The 19,516-nt window shown below is 39.9% G+C and overlaps 1 protein-coding gene and 1 pseudogene across 1 annotated transcript; both read right to left on the bottom strand.

Annotated features, from left to right (window-relative positions):
- Positions 1-1,017: 1,017 nt before the first annotated feature.
- On the bottom strand, positions 1,018-7,980 carry LOC115685585 (rust resistance kinase Lr10-like). The gene is made up of 4 exons (XM_030610665.1): positions 7,143-7,980; positions 6,282-6,350; positions 5,377-6,144; positions 1,018-1,427 (listed from the first exon to the last, which is right to left on the bottom strand). Exons 1-4 carry the CDS (start codon positions 7,915-7,917, stop codon positions 1,033-1,035), a joined length of 2,007 nt encoding a protein of 668 aa, XP_030466525.1. The 5' UTR covers positions 7,918-7,980; the 3' UTR covers positions 1,018-1,032.
- Positions 7,981-14,881: 6,901 nt separating this feature from the next.
- On the bottom strand, positions 14,882-17,949 carry LOC115685587 (LEAF RUST 10 DISEASE-RESISTANCE LOCUS RECEPTOR-LIKE PROTEIN KINASE-like 2.3; annotated as a pseudogene).
- Between the last annotated feature and the right edge of the window lie 1,567 nt (positions 17,950-19,516).

The following is a 19,516-nucleotide window of genomic DNA, read 5'->3' as shown; positions in this document are numbered from 1 at the left end:
CAGAGGAGGTTCCTTTGTCTGATGAGTGATGATCGAAAAGATTAGTTGGGTCATCTGCCATTGAAATGACCAAGTCAAACAAATCAACACAAAGTCAAGTCAAGAAAAGTAATTTGTGTGGACCAACCAAAGGTTCCATCAGTAGAAATTATGCAGAGATTGTTGTACACGTCTTGAAGCTAACATAACAAGTGATGGATTACTTTATGGATAGCTTTCACACTAATTAGAAACGAAACTTGTCCGCAATTTCTAAATTTGACTTTTTTTGGCAAATTGATTATTTTTAGGAATCATCTTTAGTACCGTAAAAATTAACTACCGTGCCCTAAATTGGATCAAAATAGTAACATTGATGATAATAACTTTGTTCACCTGAGTTTCAAGCAATAATTTTGTTTAAGTCATTACTTCTTTGCATTAAGTGAACTGGGAATTTGATATGAAAGTCAAACCCGTCAGCTTCACTAGAACTAGTGTCCATTCTAAGCATTTCTATCGGTTCTTGATATCATGTTCCCTATTTGTTTGCGCAGTCTAAAAGTTATTTATCTCTTGTATCAATTATTCCATTTTAACCTTGTCTAACCTCGTGTTTTAGTATAAATGGTATAACTAATAGTTACGTATTTTTCCCATCAAATCTCCCATCATGGTCTCCACTTTTGGGCTAATTCCAACTTGCCCTCTATAATTCCATGGTTTTCTTCACTTCCATGCTTTAGTTGATTTTTCTCCACGCTCATTCCTCCATCTTGAGCACTTGCAACTCTATTTTGAAACATGTTTGCCATGTATTCTCAATTTTTTTAAGTGCGACCTTTTAGGACCACGAAGGAGGGATCGACACTGAGGCTCAAAAGGACAAAAGAATTATGAAAGAAAACCTCACCCAAAAAATTAAATAAATAGATAAACACATTTGGAAAAAATGGGTACCAATAAATAGCCACGAGGATTATACCACCAAAATCAAGTACAAATGATAGTACTACATTTATTTTGGATTTAATTTCTACAAGAGAAAAAACATCACACAAAGCAAAATTCTGCGCTTTTGTTATTGTGCTCATGTTGGTAACTACTAGAAATTGCTGGAACACTTGAAGAAGATTCAAGTTCAATGTCAGTCTCCACATCACCAATCGGCGTCTCAATCGGATACAAATGTGGTTTCGGGGGAAGTTGTAGGTTGTTGATCTCTCCTTCTAGCATATTGAGGACCCGACTCATTGATGGTCGATCACTAGGGCTCAATTGTATACACCAAAGAGCAACAATTATCATCTTCCTCGTTGTCTCTCTTTCCTCTTCCGTGGCATCTACCATTTCAACTACCTTTTCCTTGCCAAGTTGATCATAAATCCACAAAGGAAAATAAATTTGACTGGAATCCTCTGCATTTGCATTTACATTTCTCCTTCTACCTATCACGCCTCGAACCCCATCGAGCTCGCGACATCCCGCTCCGGTCGAAATATTGCGACGTCCCAGGAACGCCGCCGACCCAACCCAAACATCAGAGTTAAATCGCGGCGGAAGCAATCAAAAATCCCGGACAATAAAATTGGAGAACACCAAGAAGGAACAAATCGATAAACCACCAAGCATATATTACACTTCCAAATATTTACATCATCCGCCAATACAAACCACAAAATAATTTATAAGCACACCGAACTATAAACTCCAAACCACCAAATTATTAAGATCAGCTCTTTAGGTCAGCACTATCCAAAAATGGGGCGCATCCTCCTCCCAGAACTATCTCCTACGCCCTCTCGAAGGCGTCCACTCTGACTCACTGTCCTCGGCATCACCACTTGAATCCTCCGCAGCTGTCTGCTCACCCAACGACTCCGAGTCGACCTCAACCTCGACATTCAGGCGGGGCTCTGAAATGGTTTGGTTGAAACAACCATGAGATCACATCTCAATAAGTCACAACCTAAGCCCCACCTAGGCTATCACGTAATTCCAGACACATCCAAACGCGCAACCAAACAACCACACAACCAGCAATCAAACATTCACACATACCTGGACTCTCTGCATACGCACCATGCCCGTTAGCCCACAATCCCAACATACAATTCTTGCACACATGCCATCACACACTTTCCACATATCAATACACACGCCAATCATACCACAGCAGTACATCACAGCCGCGCGCGTGCCTCGATTATAAAGCAAAACCTACTTGGGCACGTCTCATACCATGCCTAGCAGATTTTACCCCATAATCGCGCACTGCATTACGCGATGCAAACACACTCGCACACCAACTCACACCACGCGTCACTTTCTCAAACCTCGCACCTCAAGCCAATTCCCGCTCATTCTCAACCTTTCCACCACTATCGCGCCCGCGTAAAACGCATCAGGCCAACGGTCTTCTGACCTCGTCAGGCATCGACACCCCATCGGGCCGGGCATCGTCACCTCGTCAGGGACGGCATCGTCCCGCGTAAACAAACACGCCTCAGGACGGAATCCTACACACACTTTCCTTCTACCGCGCCCGCGTAAAACGCATCAGGCCAACGGTCTTCTGACCACGTCAGGCATCGTCACCCCGTCGGGCCGGGCATCGTCACCTCGTCAGGGACGGCATCGTCCCGCGTAAACGTACACGCCTCAGGACGGATCCTTTCCAACCAATTCCACATTTCCGTATCCTCGTTCCACTCAAACCGCACTTACACACGGTCAACAGTCGCACGACCAAACATACACACCTCACCCGCATTCGTAGCCACGCACCAATTCACATCTCACGTACACTTCACAAACACACGTTCTCGTCATACGAATACACCACACGACCATACACATTTAACACGCGAATTCAATGTGCATTCACACTACCACACCGCCACACCTAACGGCCACATACACACGGCACACAGCCACGCCATATTCAGCCCAACACATAATCCCGATCCAGCCAACAAATCACAAACAACACAATTGATCAATTAAGCACAATCAAGCCATAACAATCCCACTCAATCACACAAATGAATCCCGATCGATCCACAATATCACTGCCCTATCCAAATCTACTAAACCTCAAATTAGTCCGTAACCAACAAATATCCAGCCTCTAAATCAGTCTCCAAACAGTCACAATAATTCCAATCAATTATAGAAATTAACTGCGATCGCTCCACACATCACAGCCATCATCGAGCCTACAAATCCTCACCAATTTCTTCTCCAAATCAGTCCCCAAATCAGCCCACGACAACCAAATACCAGCCTTCATCTCAGCCCCCAAAACAGCCACATAAACCCCTAAACCGAACCCTAAACAGTGACCGAAATTCCATCAAAATAAATAGTAAACGAACTCCAAAAATTCTAAAATTTGGATATATCATAAAACACATCTTGATCAACATTTCTTATGAAGAACACAAAATCCGGTTCAATCTACAACCATGCCTTTTTGTCCCTCGAAGTCAGACCAAAATCAGTTCGCTCTAACAGACTATTCTGTCCTCAAAATACATTTATTTCAACACCCAAATCACCTTGAAAACCTTTGAAATTTTTATATGTTATAGCCACAAATGTCCCCAACAATTTTTATGAAGGAAGTATTTTGAAAATAGGCCTGGAAAAATTTATAAAAATTCGAACAGACCCGAAGGTCGGGTAAACAGTAAATCAGGCAGTTTTATTTCGGTCCAAAGATGGACTTCCGAATGGCATCAAATGATTTCCAAAAATTCCAAAATTAAAATATGTTATACTTCAAGATGTTGGGAGAAACTTTCATGAATAAAACTTCCTCAAATTCGGCCCACAAAATTTTCTACGAAAATAGCAAACCGGGCGGGTACAGTAACCGTGAATCCGCGATTCACCCCGAACCTCACGGATTCAAACCCGAACCGATTTCTACCGAATTCCAACCGCCAAAACTCATTTCCCGACGTCTAATCCAACCCGCAACAACCGCTAATAGTCATGATCAGCCACCAATAACCACGATCAACCACCAAAAATCATTATCGACACCTTAATCAACCTCTAAATCCTCTAAACCATACCCGACGAGTCCGAAAATACCCGACATCCTAAATAGGGATTAGATCGCGACTTACCGGACTCTAGACTAACTCGGCTAGAGCGAGAAGGTTGAACGGCTGGCCGGCGTGGCTCCGGCGAAACTCCGGCGAGAGAGAAAATGAAGGAAAATGGAGAGAAAGTGGAGAGAAAAGGTGGGAAAATGGGGAAAAAAATTTCTGAAGAGGGCTGGTCTGCACGTGAGAGTGAGTGAGGAGAGAGAGAGATCAGCCAACTTGGTCAAATAATTTAATTAGGGGTGCCATGTGTCAAGCTTAGGTAAAAAGGACTAAAATGCCCCTAATTAAATGGTTCCTATTCATTCTCATCTAAAAAGAGAGGGGCAAAAGGGTCAATGGTCCCCAAGGATGCAGCTGATATTTATCCATAATTATCCCAATTTATCCAAAAAAAATTCGGACCCAAAAATTAGCCCAGGGGCAAAATGGTAATTTTCCGGTCCCGGGGCGAAATTCCAATTTTCGCACATACGCGTTCCATATGTGCGTGGCCAACATAATGTGGTGTCGGAATCGCGAAATTCACTTTCTAAGTCCTCGAAAATCGACTGCGAAGTTCCGGGAATAAAATAATATTATTTTTCCAATTTTTGTCGAAATTCTACTTTTTGGCCGTAACCACTCCAAATATGCGTGGCCACTCTAAAATGACCTTGGCCTCGAAAAATAACCTCAAACGACCTCAAAATCCAACATCGGTGTCCACAGGGGCAAAACCGTAATTTTTTCGGCCTCGGACCGAAATCTATTTTTTTTGCAGAAATGGGTGGCCCCAAGGTTGGCCAAGCCGAAAACGTCATCGGCCACTCAAAATTGTCACTTTCAAAATTCTCGATTCCCGGGCCCGAATTCTAAGAAATGACTAAAATTGAACAATCGCGACTTTAGCTTATCTCTGGCTAACGGGTGGCTCTCTGGAATTACGCGCTCTCGACCCGTGACCGACACTAAGTCAAATCACGTTTAAGTTTACTCCACCCGGGACGACCTCGGTTGTCATATAATTGCGAGGGTCTGTCGCTAGTTCCCTTCGGACACGATCAATCAAGTAGACCGGTCTCGGTTGGCTCAAAACATTCCCTCGTCAATCCATATGGTCGAAGATCGAACCCAGGTCGAGTTCTTTGGTCGTGCGAACTCAATCCCGTAATAGCCCTACCCCTAAGGTTAGCATCCCGAGAATGCGCGGTTCCCGGGTGAGATCTCACTATAGCGCATTGGTCAAATTCATTTCCTAAATCCCGGGAAAAAGGATCGAAAATTCAGACCGTTACATTACCAGCCATTTCCATCAACATCATCCCAAAACTATAAACATCAGCTTTGTAAGAAACACCGCCAATGTCTTTATAGAATAGTTCAGGCGCCATATATCCTAAGGTTCCTCTTGCTGCAGTCAATGTTACTATGCTGTGATCGGTGGGGTAAAGTCTTGCAAGTCCAAAGTCAGAAATTTTCGGAGTGAAACTCTGGTCTAGGAGAATGTTGTGAGGCTTGATGTCAAAGTGTAGAATTTGCATGTCACATCCCCGATGTAGATACTTTATCCCCCTAGCTATGCCAAGAGAAATCTCATACATTTTCTTATGATCAAGAGAACTTTCTCCATCTTTGTACACAATGTGCTTATCCAAAGATCCATTCGGCATGAAATCATAGACCAGTGCTTGTTTGGAGTAATCGAAGCAAAAACCAACAAGTTGCACCACATTAATATGGTGGATCCTTCCAATTGTGGCCACTTCGCTTATAAAATCTTGGCCATTAGATTTTGGTTTGTTCAAAATCTTAACCGCAACTTCATTGCCACTTCTAAGTATTCCTCTATATACACACCCATATCCTCCTTCACCCAACTTGTCTTTGAAATTTTTTGTGATCTTCTTGATATCCGAGTAAGAGTATCTTATGGGTAAAAAGTTGTTGTGAGCTTGCAGAAATTCTTCAATATTTGCGTCCATTGCTTGGTGCCTTCTCATCCACTTATAGATTAGAAGTATTAACACACATGGAGCTCCTAATATGAATTTTGCTGCCACGAAGTGAGCTGCGTAGAAAATTGCCTTAACGATTATTGAAAAGCACGGTCCTTTTTATTTGTTATAAAGCACATTCAAAGAGTGTTTTCTTGAAATATAGCGAGCGAGTGTTTTGTAGATATGAGGAAAAAAGAATCATCCATACCGAAGACAAAGCCGACATTAGGAATTGTATTCAGTGCAACATTTAGCATCCTACCCCATGAAGAATTGTCTACAAAAAGCAAGAGATTGTTATGACATGTAATCAGTGTTATTATCCTGATTAACCAAAAAATTACGTATAAATTAAGAATATTCGAAGCAAAGATTTAGTAAGGATAATAAGTGATAAAAAAAAAACTAAAGTTACATTTGTCTACTATATTGCTCAAATTACGGCAATCAATAGTTTGTATGTATTCAACAAGTCTCTTGCTTAGTGTGAATAACTAGGTATGCGCTATGCTGATTTTATATCTCTTTTGGAACCAAAGATCGATCTAGTATTGTTGCATCACATGTTATATGTTCTTCGAACCTAAAGATTATATCTAGGGAATTTTATAAGGTAGGATTACCATATCCTGGCCGCCGCAAAAAAAGCACACCATTAACTTTTTGGTGGGCTTTTTATTCCCCAATTTGTGAAACTCTTGATATATAATAAAAATTAGTCGTTGAACAGATCAGGTTTTTTGAGCTATTATTAAAAATTGAATTTTTTTTTATTAGTAAAAGTCGAGATGTTAAATGTTAAGTTAGCACCAACTTAATTTTAGTGGGTGCTATATTTCAAGTTTCTACTATCATTGTATGAACGGGAAGAAAACGCAACCCAATGTGATTGCTATCATCATTTTCTCTCGGAGAACAACGTTTGTTTGTCATCTTTGTGAACTAATTATTTGCATGTCATCTTAATCCCATCGAGGGCTAATTCATTTTGTCACAGTCCGGCGCTTAAAGCACAAGAGCTATAGCTAGAGCCAAATATTGGCATATACTGATGGACAGCCATACTTACAGTAGGAGTAGGATATGCATCGTTTCCCTCCGTATCGGAAGCCTAAGAAGCAAAAACGAAATGTTTTCGTCGGCGGTGGCACCCGGTAGGAGAGATTAAACCCGTCGGCCATCACATTGTGGATGTCGTTGTAGGAGATCGGGCGATTCTCCCTGAACCATGGTGCTCTTTCCTCCTGTAAATATTCTAATTCCCACAAATAAAAAGCTGCCATTGTTGACATGGTTATGGTGCAAAAATCCTCAATATCCGATGCCTTTGCTTCGATGACGGCATATGAATAATACCCGTTTATAGCAATACATGGTTCGGTGGCGATATATAAAGGATATGAAGGAGATCTCACCTGCTTTGAGCAAGACACAATGGTCACCCGGGCTCCACCGGAGATGTAGTACTGTTCATAGTCTTCACCATTGAAATTAGAGGTCATTAGCTGGTGGAGAGGAAGGGAGGAACAGTTGCTCTTTTGCAGTCCGACATCGACCACTTTCATATGCCCATAATACCAATCAATGGAACCCATGTAATTCGAGGGGTATATCGATTTCACATGATATCGGCCATCGAACAAAGATAGCACCGTGCGATTAGCTTCGCACGCTAACTTGAACCTCGAGTCACCACAGCCTTTCTGGTCGCCCTTCAATCGAAAGGGATAGGATATGTTACTGACCTCGCCGCACGCTGAAGGGGCACACAGGTGATTGTTCCGGGCATAGCAACTAATCCCTGCTTGTATTATGAGAAGAACGAGTAATGGGAAAGGCTCCATTTGGCACCTGAGTTGAGAGAATTTGTGCGATGGATAGAGATTTTTGTTTGGCCGTGGTTATATGTGGTGATGAGGCTCCATAGAAAAGGGGACTCATTTATAGAGACGTATCAGGATTGAAGTTGGAAGAGTTTGGAGTCGATCTTTCGAGAAGCCCAAGTGGAGCAAATGACCCGGAGCCGTCCAAAGTCAAGAAGGTGGAGCTTCCCGCGTGATGGAACATGTGTGGCATGGACGGATGACGCGGATAAATGTTACGTGAATTTCACTGGAAGGCCCACGTGGTCATAGGATGAGATAATCTTGGTCCATATACTCTATAAATCATAGACCATTTTTTCTTTTTTTCATTTGATCACGCAATGTTTTCCTCTCACCGCCCATCTGATTGGTGAATTTTAGACATGGACATAACACACGTTTATATTAAGTTAATTTAAAATGTAAATGATGTTCACAACTTATAACCCACCATTCATAGGAATGATCGGAGGAAGTTTTCTTCAATTGTGCATTTTCAGAAATATGCGCGAAATATTGAAATACACGTAAAAATCTCGATAGGCCACCGAAAATTATGAGCAATAGAAAATTTCATTTTCAAATGTTTATTTTCAAAGTAAGTGATTTTTAGAGGAAAGCCTAAGTAACGTCACCATCAATAAGATAGATATTTGTTCCTCGTGTGACACATGCATTTCATTTCATGTTTCAAGGAAATTTCTCACCAGAAATGACTTCTCTTTTTCCCCTACGTAACATGCTGTCAACGTCGTACACCAAGAAAGTCTCATTGTTGCTACGTGATGGGAATGTTTTGTCGATCCTACAAATTTGATTTACGAATAAAAAAGAGGAATGGCTTTGCCCCTGCCAAAAGCATGATTTTTGGGGGTTCTTGATTTGCTTAATATACAATTAAGTTTTAAAATTATGCAATCAAATCCTGAAAATTGTCATATTTGTGGGATTGACGATTTTCGTTAGTTCCATCAAATTTAGGTGATGAAAATGTTGACATGGCACTATTTTATATTTTAAGGACACGAAGGTCTCTCATTAGAAAATAAATCGAGCACTTGAAAAAGAAAAAAACCAAAAAATTAAGGGCATGAGTCGACCAACCCTCGTAAGGTTGTCGCGAGGGCTAAGAAACCTTTGAGCGGTGGTGACAAGAGGCAAGGCATTGCGTTCTCTTCGTCTCGCGCATTGTTGCTTCTCCAATTCACCAATCCATTTCAAGCCTATCCATTTGGTTGAATGCCACCGGCATTTTCCACAAATTCGTTGACGTTAATTATTATATATTGAGTTGGATTTTAAAGAGTGGTGAATAAACATGTATCTTTTTATCTATCTACTATAGAAAGGAAAAAAAATTAGGGACTTCAAGCATCCCACGTGGAAATTTCTTTTCCTAACTTGAAATGAGTATCTTATGTGGATATTCACCTGTAACTTTTTTTTGTCCACCGTTCAAACTTAGAGAATTGGAAGCCATATTAATTGATTCCGTTATTTTGAATTGGAAAAACGATATTAAATATTTTTATTTAGTGCAGGGACTACATGAAATACTTACTAATAGTTCATAAACTACATTTAACAAATTAAAAGCATAAAAACAACATCATACATTAAATCAAAGTTCAGAGATTATTTGTACTATTTTCTTTTTAGATAATCCCAAAACAAATATCACAATCGTGATACTCGCAGGCACAGCATGTGCATCATGTCCCCAATGCCATGTCCCATCTCTTTTCGCTCGGGAAAAGAGACGCCACATGGTTAAAAAGCAAAGTTTTTATAGCACATAAAGTCCATAGAAAAATCGTAAATACTTTGTGTTTTTTGGGTTGGCCATGTTTAGGAAACTGCCTTGCCCGCGAGACCTTTTGTTTCTTGGCCTGCTTCCACAAATAGTGTGCCCTCGCACATGGCTAAAGTACTTTGATCCACATCGTTTCTTGACCTTATGCCACAAGTCCAAAAACCCTTTGCTTGATTTTAAGAAAGACCCAAAAAAAAGCGAAAAGCAAAAACAAAAGAGACATCGCCAGTTGTCTTTTGATTTTTTGATGATCTCCATTATCTTTTGTCGGATTGGATTGGGGAATTCGAGACGATTGGCGAGCAAAACGTGAAGTTTGCTTCATGTCCAAAAGCTTTTTCCAAAGTTGCCTGTGAAAATGCTCGATGTATCCGCAAAGCATGCCCATTTCAGATCAAGATTCGTCTAGCGATTTACGTTGAAGTTTGTTTTACCCATATTTGCTTGCGCTATGGCATCAGAGCTTAGTTCTTTATTATCTCATTATCTTAGGTCAAAGTAAGATAATAGCTTGAAAATTTTCCAAACTTCTTAAGTATTTATTTTTGGCCAAAGTAAAAATTTTGAAGTCAAAGGTCACAACCAAAGCCGGAGTTAGTAATATAACTCAGCTTCCTCTTTGTGAGACTGAGTTAGATGGTTTGTCTTTTGCATTTGGCCTTTCGGACTTAGTAATGACATGCAAGTTGGAATTTAAATTAATACAACTCAATTTGGCACAAATCTGACCATATCCATGATCACCCTCTTGATTTGATTAATCTTTCTGGAGCCTATCTACGACAAAGGGGGAGGCATATTCCTTTCACTTAGGACCACAAAGAACACAGTAAGATATTGCCGAATATTGAATGGCTAAGGTGCTTTTTGTGCTTTAGGAGATGCTTAATAACCAAATTAAGCAATGTGTAAGAGCGACTTTCAAATGGGCCCTTCTAATCTCGGACAGATTTGGGAAAGAGAACGTGCAAATCTGTTTAGTCTTAGCTAATGGGTCATTAGCAATGTGGCGTGGTCTCTTTGGCATAAGAGAATGTTATTACTGTTGGAGTTGGCGAATACTTCGGGGACCCTTGTTTCTCATACCGAGCACGCCCACATGAGCTTAGGGAAACCGAAGCATGATTCGACGACATGTGACCCCTGCGCAAGAAATGCGGGGGTTCGGGGGCAGCGCCCCCAACACGGGGGTCCCGCTGACTGGACAGCAGGAGGGGGTTCCGCTCCCTGGTGAGCGGACGGCGGCCCCGCTCGCCGGTGAGCAGGCGGGGACTAGGGGGCAGCGCCCCCGAAACAACATCGGGTTCGCTGGCCCGTTTATTATGGGATCAAAGGGATTTTGATAGGCTTGGGCTTTTGGTCCATTTAAGTCCTATATATATTGTACTCGTATGAGAGATCATTGTAACGAGTGGTTGTGGTTGTAAACCCTAAAAAAATCATAATATAATCCCTTTGCAGGATGTAGTCCTATTCGGGGGTGAACCTGGGTAAACTAGTGCATCATTTAATTTTCTTTTATTCTCTGCGTGATCGTTCTGATTCGATTAGCTATACACCCCTATCAATTACGAGATTCTTTTGCAAGTGTGTGGCATTCAACATAATATTTCGTATTGCCTAATTCACTTTTGATTTATTGATCAAAGGCCATTTATTACCATACTTCTCCAAAACTTCGAAAAAGTTTGTACTTCAATAAAATTCTTCTCAAATTCCCCAAAACCGTGACCAAAAAAAAATTCCATGAATTCAACTACACGAGAATACTCAACTAAGCGATTTCAAAAGTCTCTACTCAACTTAGTGTCACGTCTTACATCACAAGCAATATTCATCTTAATGCGTCAATCCACTTTTCCATGAATCAAATTTCGTAGGATCATAGACCACTAGCTGATATCAGATTACTTTCAGCTCACATAAATCCTTTTGCATCCTAATATTATGATGCGTCCGATTGATGCGAGACAAGATTTAGCTAAGAAAAACTGCAATGATGAACCCTATTTTGCCCCCTTTTTCCTCTCGAATTGGTACATTCCTAGACCTCAATCAATTGCTCCGGCAGGCTAACCAAAAACAGAGTGATACGATTGAAAGAGAGCTCCTTTTGTTGTCTCCCAAATAGCTAGACATTGATGTTTAAAGCATATTCATTTAGCAAAAGCATATACAACAATGTTTACCGGTCAAAGTTGGAACTTTTTCTGGCGTGCCAAGGCAAGTTTGCTTCTTTAGGAAGAGACAGATTATTATTGTGATTTTGGATTCCTCTTCCGATGTCATACTTTGATATAAGTGAACTTGCCAATTGCCGTCTATCGAATATCATTTTCTTAATAGAATTTTAAGAGCACTCGACTAGCATGTTTAATAAAAAAGGGAATTTTTCATTTTTAAAAAATCCATTGCACATAATATAATAATGCATTTAAAAACATATTCATGATATTTGTACATCTTACTCATTTGAAAGTCTCAATTGAAAAAACTTTTACGCGTGCATTGATCTTGTATGTTCTAATAATCACTCGGTGTGCATTGAATCGGAAGATTACCACATTGGTGCGCATTAGCTCAAGCGCTCGAAGAGCTCCGGCCACCCATTTATTGGGAAAAAGAAAAGTATTTTCAAGATTCTGTATTTGAATCTGACGTTGCCATTTTTAATCTATCTTAAGTCTTATTGATGTTACATGGCTTGGGGATCACAGAGGCTTCTCTGAGTGGCCCAGCTGGCGCGCCACCCGAACATCGGAGCTTGCCTCCAATTCCGTCTGTACATGTCGACACTTTTCCTTTTTCATATGTTTCTCCCATAAAAATATGCCTTAATTCTAGGTTAAGAGTTATTTATTATGAGCGAAAAAAAGTATAAAAAAAATCGGTTTATGATAGTTAATGGCGGTCCACTGTTATTAGTATCTGTTTTGGAAGAATTACTGTTGTCAATGGTGGGAAATTAGGCAGCGGGTTTGCAGAAGACCCAGTTGGAGTTTTGAGTCCAAACAAAAAAGGAGATGGGCCGAAATAACTGGACACAGCTCTACACACGGCTTTTCACAATGAGATCTTGCCCACCAAGGGTGGAAACAGTTCGTGTCATGGAATTGCACCACGCCACATGACCCACTTCGTGCATGCTGAAAAGACCCACTGAGTCATAATGATGTCAAACACCCCAAAAAAATAAAAAAAGGTTAATACCATGAAAAATTCTAAACTAATATATCTATGATAATTTTATCTTAAATTAATTTTTTTACTACAGAAAACCCCAAACTGGTACATATGTGATAAATTTACCCCAAACTAATTTTTTGACCATGAAAAACCCTAAACTGGTACACCTGTGATAATTTTATCCCGAACTAATTTTTTTACCACAAAAAATTTCAAACTGGTACACTTGTAACAAATTTACTCTCCGCTAAATTGGATTAATATAACAAAAAATCACAAATTCGTATACTTGTGACAAACAGATGAGTAAAACCTCAAATCGGTACACCCGTCAACTACCACATGTCATCAAACTTAGCAATTTGGCAGTAAAATTTAACGAAAACTAACAGAAAGTAAATTAGTCACATGTGTATCAGTTCGGGGTTTTTTGTGATCAAAAAATTAGTTTGGGGTAAAATTGTTACAGTTGTACCAGTTTGGGATTTTTCGTGATAAAAAAATTATTTCAGGGTAAAATTGTCACGGGTGTACCAGTTTGAGGTTTTTCAAAAAATTAGTTTGGAGTAAATTATGACATGTGTATCAGTTTAGGGTTTTTCGTGGTATTAACCCAAATTAAAATAACTCAAGCAGAAAGTGATGTTTGTTAGATCCTCGTACGCAATGTATTTATTCGATACGCTATCTGATGTTACCGATCAATTAGCATTTTCCAACTAAAGAGTTAATTCTAAAGTCAAAAATGAGATTCCCTGTTTGTTTAAGGTCATGCTGCCTTGATGTGCCGCATCATAAAGTTTGAACGTTATGAACTGTTGCCGGACCCATTTTGCTTGATGACCGATGGTCGAAACATTCGTGGAATTGACATAATCGATCCCTTGAAGATCCTACTTTACCCACACAAAATAGTCGATTTTCATTGTCATATTCTTCTTCTTCTTCAGAGAGAGAGAGAGAGAGAGAAGAGGTGTCTCGTGAAGCAGCAAGGACTCCTCATAGACGAAGAGCGTTTTATGAAGGGGGAAGAGACACTGAGAGCAGATCGTTTATCGTCCAAACTTAAGTAGCTTCTCTCTTTACCTCTACGGCTCTCTCTCTCTCTCTCTCTCTCTCTCTCTCTCTCTACAGAGTTCCTCTCTTTCTCCTTCCCGCATTCTTCAAGATTTGTGATTTAATCTCAATTCTTTAAAGTGTGAGAGATTTACGTGATTTAGTTCAAGTGTCGGTACCTACAGGGAAAATCAGCAACAGATAATTCACTACTTAATCGGAGAATAACAGAATTATAATCGCTCGCACGTTTGAGTATTTCCAAGTTATTAATTACAATCAAAATTCAGAGTATTTAGCCTCACGTAATTGCTCTCTAAAATAAACCACGAGAATTATCTCACAGCAAGAAATCTCTGTGCACGAACCACCGTGTGCCACATGAAGGACTCCCACGAACAAAGCTACCGTGCGTCCCAATTTGTCCTCAGTGCGGCCGTAAACAAGAAATCCTTTTTTATTATTATTGTGCAGCACGAAGAAAGTCAGAGGATAAGTACTTCTATTTTGTGCGACCAATCAAACAGAAGCCCACAAATTTCAAACGAAGAAATTGATCCCCTCAATTAGAAATTGACCAAAATAATAAAGCAAACTTTGACCGAGAGGGACACTTCTTTTTTTCTTTTGTTCCTCTGAAGATTTCAGCCGAAAGCAATAGGAAGTTATTTCCTGTTGTCACGAGCCAAAAGGCCACAACAATCCAAACTTTCCCAATTTAATTTCAGTTCGGATTTTGTTCGAGAGCTCAAACTCGAGACATGATCTAACACGAGCTTTTAGGATAACGGGGGAAGGATTGACACCGAGACTCAAAAGAATCAATAATTTCTTGAAGAAATCATTGTGCAAAAAAACCCATGTTTAGAAAAAGCAGGTATCAATAGATAGCCACGAGGATTATATACCAGTAAAGTCATGTGCAAGTGATAGTACTTTTATCTTTCATTCAATTTGTACAAGAGTGAAAAAATCACACAAAACAAAATTGCAGAATCTATTTATTGTGCTCATACAGGTAACTGCTAGAATTTGTTGGAACACTTGAAAAAGATGAGAAAGTTTCAAGCTCAATCTCAGTATTGACATCAACAACCGGCGTCTCTGTCGGATACAAAAGTGGTTTTGGTGGAACTTGTAGTTCATCGATCTCTGCTTCTAGCATATTAAGGACTTGTCTCATCGACGGTCGATCATTAGGGTTCAATTGTATACACCAAAGAGCAACAATTATCATCTTCCTCGTTGTCTCTCTTTCCTCTTCTGTTGCATTTACCGTTTCAACTTCCTTTTTTTTCCCGAGTTGATCATAAACCCATAAAGGAAAATAAATTTAACTTGAGGCCTCTGCATTTGCATTTACATTTCTCCTTCTACCGGCCATTTCCATCAATAACATCCCAAAACTATAAACATCAGCTTTGTAAGAGACACCACCAATGTCCTTATAAAATAGCTCAGGCGCCATATATCCCAAGGTTCCTCTTGCTGCAGTCAACGTGACTATGCTGTGATCGGTGGGGTAAAGTCTTGCAAGTCCAAAATCAGAAACTTTCGGAGTGAAACTCTGGTCTAGGAGAACGTTGTGAGGCTTGATGTCAAAGTGTAGAATTTGCATATCACATCCCCAATGGAAATACTCTATCCCTCTAGCTATGCCAAGAGAAATCTCATACATTTTCTTATAATCAAGAGAATTATCACCGTCCTTATGCAAAATGTGCTTATCCAAAGATCCATTTGGCATGAAATCATAGACAAGAGCTTGCTTGGAGTAATCGAAGCAAAAACCGACAAGTTGGACCACATTAACGTGGTGAATCCTTCCAATTGTGGCCACTTCACTTATAAAATCTTCACCGTTAGATTTTGGTCTGTTCAAAATCTTAACCGCAACTTCATTGCCACTTCTAAGTACCCCTCTGTACACGGAACCAAATCCCCCTTCACCTAACTTGTGTTTGAAATTTTTTGTGATTTTCTTGATTTCCAAGTAAGAGTACCTTATGGGTAACAAGTTGTTGTGAGCCTGTAGAAATTCTTCAATGCTCGCGTCCACTGCTTGGTGCCTTCTCTTCCACTTATAGATTAGAAGTATCAACACACATGGAGCTCCGAATATGAACTTTGCTGCCAAGAAGTGAACTGTGTAGAAAATTGCCTTAAGATTAGTGCAAAGCATAGTCATTTTTCATTTTTCATAAAGCACATATAAAGAGTGCTTTCTTCACATCTAGTGCGTGAGTGTTTAGTAGATGTGAAAAAAAAGAATTATCCATACCAAACACAAAGCCGACATTAGGAACTCTATTCAATGCAAAATTTAGCGCCGTACCCCAGGAAGAATTGTCGGCAGAAAGAAAGAGATTAATTAAGACATATAATCAGAACTAGCTTAGCAATGAATGAAAAATGCGTTTAAGGAAAGAAGTATTACTGTCCTGATTAACTAAAAAAAACTACGTATAAATTAACAACATTCGAAGCAAAGATGCGTGAAGATAATAACTGATATACATCCTGGCCTCCGCAAGGAAGCACAACATTAACTTTTTGGTGGGCTTTTAATTCCCCAGTTTGCGAACTCTTGATATAAAAGAGAAGTCAGCAGTTGACAAGATCAGGTACCTTGAGATGTGCAATATTGACTTAGCATAAACTTAGTTTTAGTGGGTTCTATATTGCAAGTTTCAACTATCACTGCGTGAACAGGATAAAACACAACACGACGTGATTGCTATCCTCATTTTCTCTCCGAGAACGATGATTGTATTTCACAGTGAACCCATTATTCGCATGTCATCTTAATCCCTTCACGAAGGTCACGAGTTCTACAAACTTTACTTGCATCTGTTACTTTGATTTTCATACCAGTCAATCACAGTCGGTCGCTTGAAGGCAAAAGAGCTATTGCTAGAAACAAATATTAGCATCTTGATCGGGTAAAAGTATTTTGATGTAAAGGCATACCTACAGTAGTAGTAGGATATGCATTTTTTCCCTCCGTATCGGAAGCCTAGGAAGCAAAAGTGAAATGTTTTTTTCCGCTTCAACACCAAGTATGAGAGATTAAACCCGTTGGCCATCACGTTGTGGATGTCGTTGTAGGAGATTGGGCGATTCTCCCGGGACAATGCTTCTGTTTTATCCCATAAATCTTCTGCTGCAAGTGTTGACGTGGTTATGGTGCAAAAATCCTCAATATCCGATGCCTTCGTGTTGATGACAGCGTATGAATAATACCCACTTACTGCTATACATGGTTCGGTTTCGATATATGAAGAAGATTTCACGTGCTTTGAGCAAGACATAAGGGTCACCATGGAAAGGAAAGTACTGATGTAGTACGATTTAATTCCATCACTAATGAAATCAGAGGGCATGAGCGGGTGGAGAGGAAGGGAAGAACAGTTGCTCTTTTGCAGCCCAACATCAACCACTTCCATAACCCCATAACCCTCGGAGGGGTTTATCGATTTCACATAATATCGGCCATCGAACCAAGATAGCACTGTGCGGTTATCTTCACACGCTAACTCGAATCTCGAGTCGCCGCAGCCTTTCGGGTCATCCTTGAATCGAAAAGGATAACTTAAGTTACAGATCTCGCCACATGCTAAAGGAGCACATAGGTGGTTGTTCCTGGCATGGCAACTAATCCCAGCTTGTGATATGAGAAGAACGAGTAATAGGAAAGGCTCCATTTGGTACCTGAGTCGAGGGAATTTGTGCAATGGAGAGAGTTATGTTTGGCCATGGTTATTTGGTGGCAAGGCTCCACAGAAAAGGGGAAGCACATAGAGACGCGTATCCGGATTGAAGTAGAAGAGCTGGAGCCGACTTTGTAGAAATCCAAGTCAAGCAATGACCCAGAGCCGGCCAAAGTCAAGAAAGAGGAGCTTCCTTCGTCATAGAATATTGTTTTTTGGCTTGACCAAACAATGAAGCCTGTGGAAGTATGAAGAAAGTCTTTGGTATTTCAAGAGTAATCACGAGGGCCATGTTTTCCTCTCACCACCTTTTTTATTGGTGGGTTTCAAGCTAGACATCACCCATATTTATATTAACTTAACTTAATATGTAGGTGATTTCCATAATTTATAACCCACCATTTGAAAGAGAATTAAAAAAAAAAAGCCAAAAGTTTAGGAGAACATAAAAAGAAAAAGGGAAACTGAGAGAGAGATGGTGAAGGAAGCATTGAATGGGCACCGCCGAGGCAGAGTAGGAGCTCTAGTCGGCAATATCGGTTGCCCCTGCATAACTTTTTATGGTATTTCCATACAATGGGCTTCTATTCCTGAATTTTACACTTAACAAGTCTTACGTTCGAAGGAAGATATTGTCTAATTAGCCAACGAATTATAAATGTCTTAAAAGACTCTATTACTATTTCTAGAGGTAATCCACATCAATGCAATGGAAGTGAGGGTTAGTGCGCAAAAATTTAAGGTACCTGAATTTATTTTCTAATTCAAAACTCATAGCATTAGCAATATCTTCATCGAAATTACCTACCAAATAAAGGCTCGTTCAAGAAGACCATCTAATTCTCTAGAAGAATCAATTAAACCATCTAATTATTTTTGCTAGACCAATACATTTCCCAAGAACCAATAAATGCTTCTGCTACGAAAAGGAGATGTAATAATAAGGGAAAATAACACAAATGGTCCCTGAAGTATAGTCCAATATGCAATATGATTCATGAACTTTAATTCAATGTACATTGTGGTATTTCGACTTTTAATTTGTTCAATGTGATCCTTAGGCTTTTGGTACATGTTCAATGTAGTTCCTGAATTAGATGAAAACGTTCAATATCGTCCTTTCATTTTTTTTCAAAATTAGGAATAATATTGAATATTTTCACGGTGTCCAGGGACTAAAATAAACATGTATCAAAAGTTCAAGAATCATATTAAACAAATTAAAAGTTCAATAATCACGTTTCATATTGAACCAAAGTTCAAGAATCACATTGCATATTAGATTAAAGTTCATCAATCATTTGTGTATATTTCCCTAATAACAAACTCAGTTTTCATGCTCTTGCGATGGCCAAGAGTGCTTTTGTCATTAGCGTTCTTCCTGATCTCTACGTACTACACCACTCCACTGGATATATTCTCTGCCCCTTTGGTACTCCAACTTGGTAGCTTCCACCCCCTATCCAGGGTTGAGCCCTCATATTTGACAGCGTACTTAAAAAGTCACTTACAAATGCTTTACGCTCAATCACTTCGAATAGCGCCTACATCCTCTATATATTGCCGTAGTTGCTGACGTAGAGTCTGACAATGCTTGTTCGCCGGATAACATCTTTGATTCTTCTCCTGAAAAAAGAAGTTCGCAACCAATGGACCTTCTACCTCCAGACGAAATTACTCCATTAGGTTTTAGCCCAATGCGGAAAATTCCCCACCGGTGCCTCTTGTAGGAGCTTAAGTCGTGTTCTAGTCCCAGTGCGGCTGACCTTATTGTTAGAGTAGCTACCGATCATCACCTTAGAAAGCTATTATT

Source organism: Syzygium oleosum, unplaced genomic scaffold (assembly GCF_021117445.2).
Source record: "Syzygium oleosum isolate NSW1041296 unplaced genomic scaffold, Sole_v2.1 Sole_v2.10, whole genome shotgun sequence".
NCBI lineage: Eukaryota > Viridiplantae > Streptophyta > Magnoliopsida > Myrtales > Myrtaceae > Syzygium > Syzygium oleosum.
This window is presented reverse-complemented; position numbering and strand designations above follow the sequence as displayed.

Excerpts from the sequence above, each read along its gene's own strand:
- LOC115685585 (XM_030610665.1), bottom strand. The coding sequence starts at position 7,917 with ATGGAGCCTTTCCCATTACTCGTTCTTCTCATAATACAAGCAGGGATT. Across the intron at positions 6,351-7,142 it reads ATGCATATCCTACTCCTACT|ACAATTCTTCATGGGGTAGG; the intron begins GTAAGTATGGCT and ends TGCTTTTTGTAG. Across the intron at positions 6,145-6,281 it reads TAATGTCGGCTTTGTCTTCG|CTCACTTCGTGGCAGCAAAA; the intron begins GTATGGATGATT and ends TTTTCTACGCAG.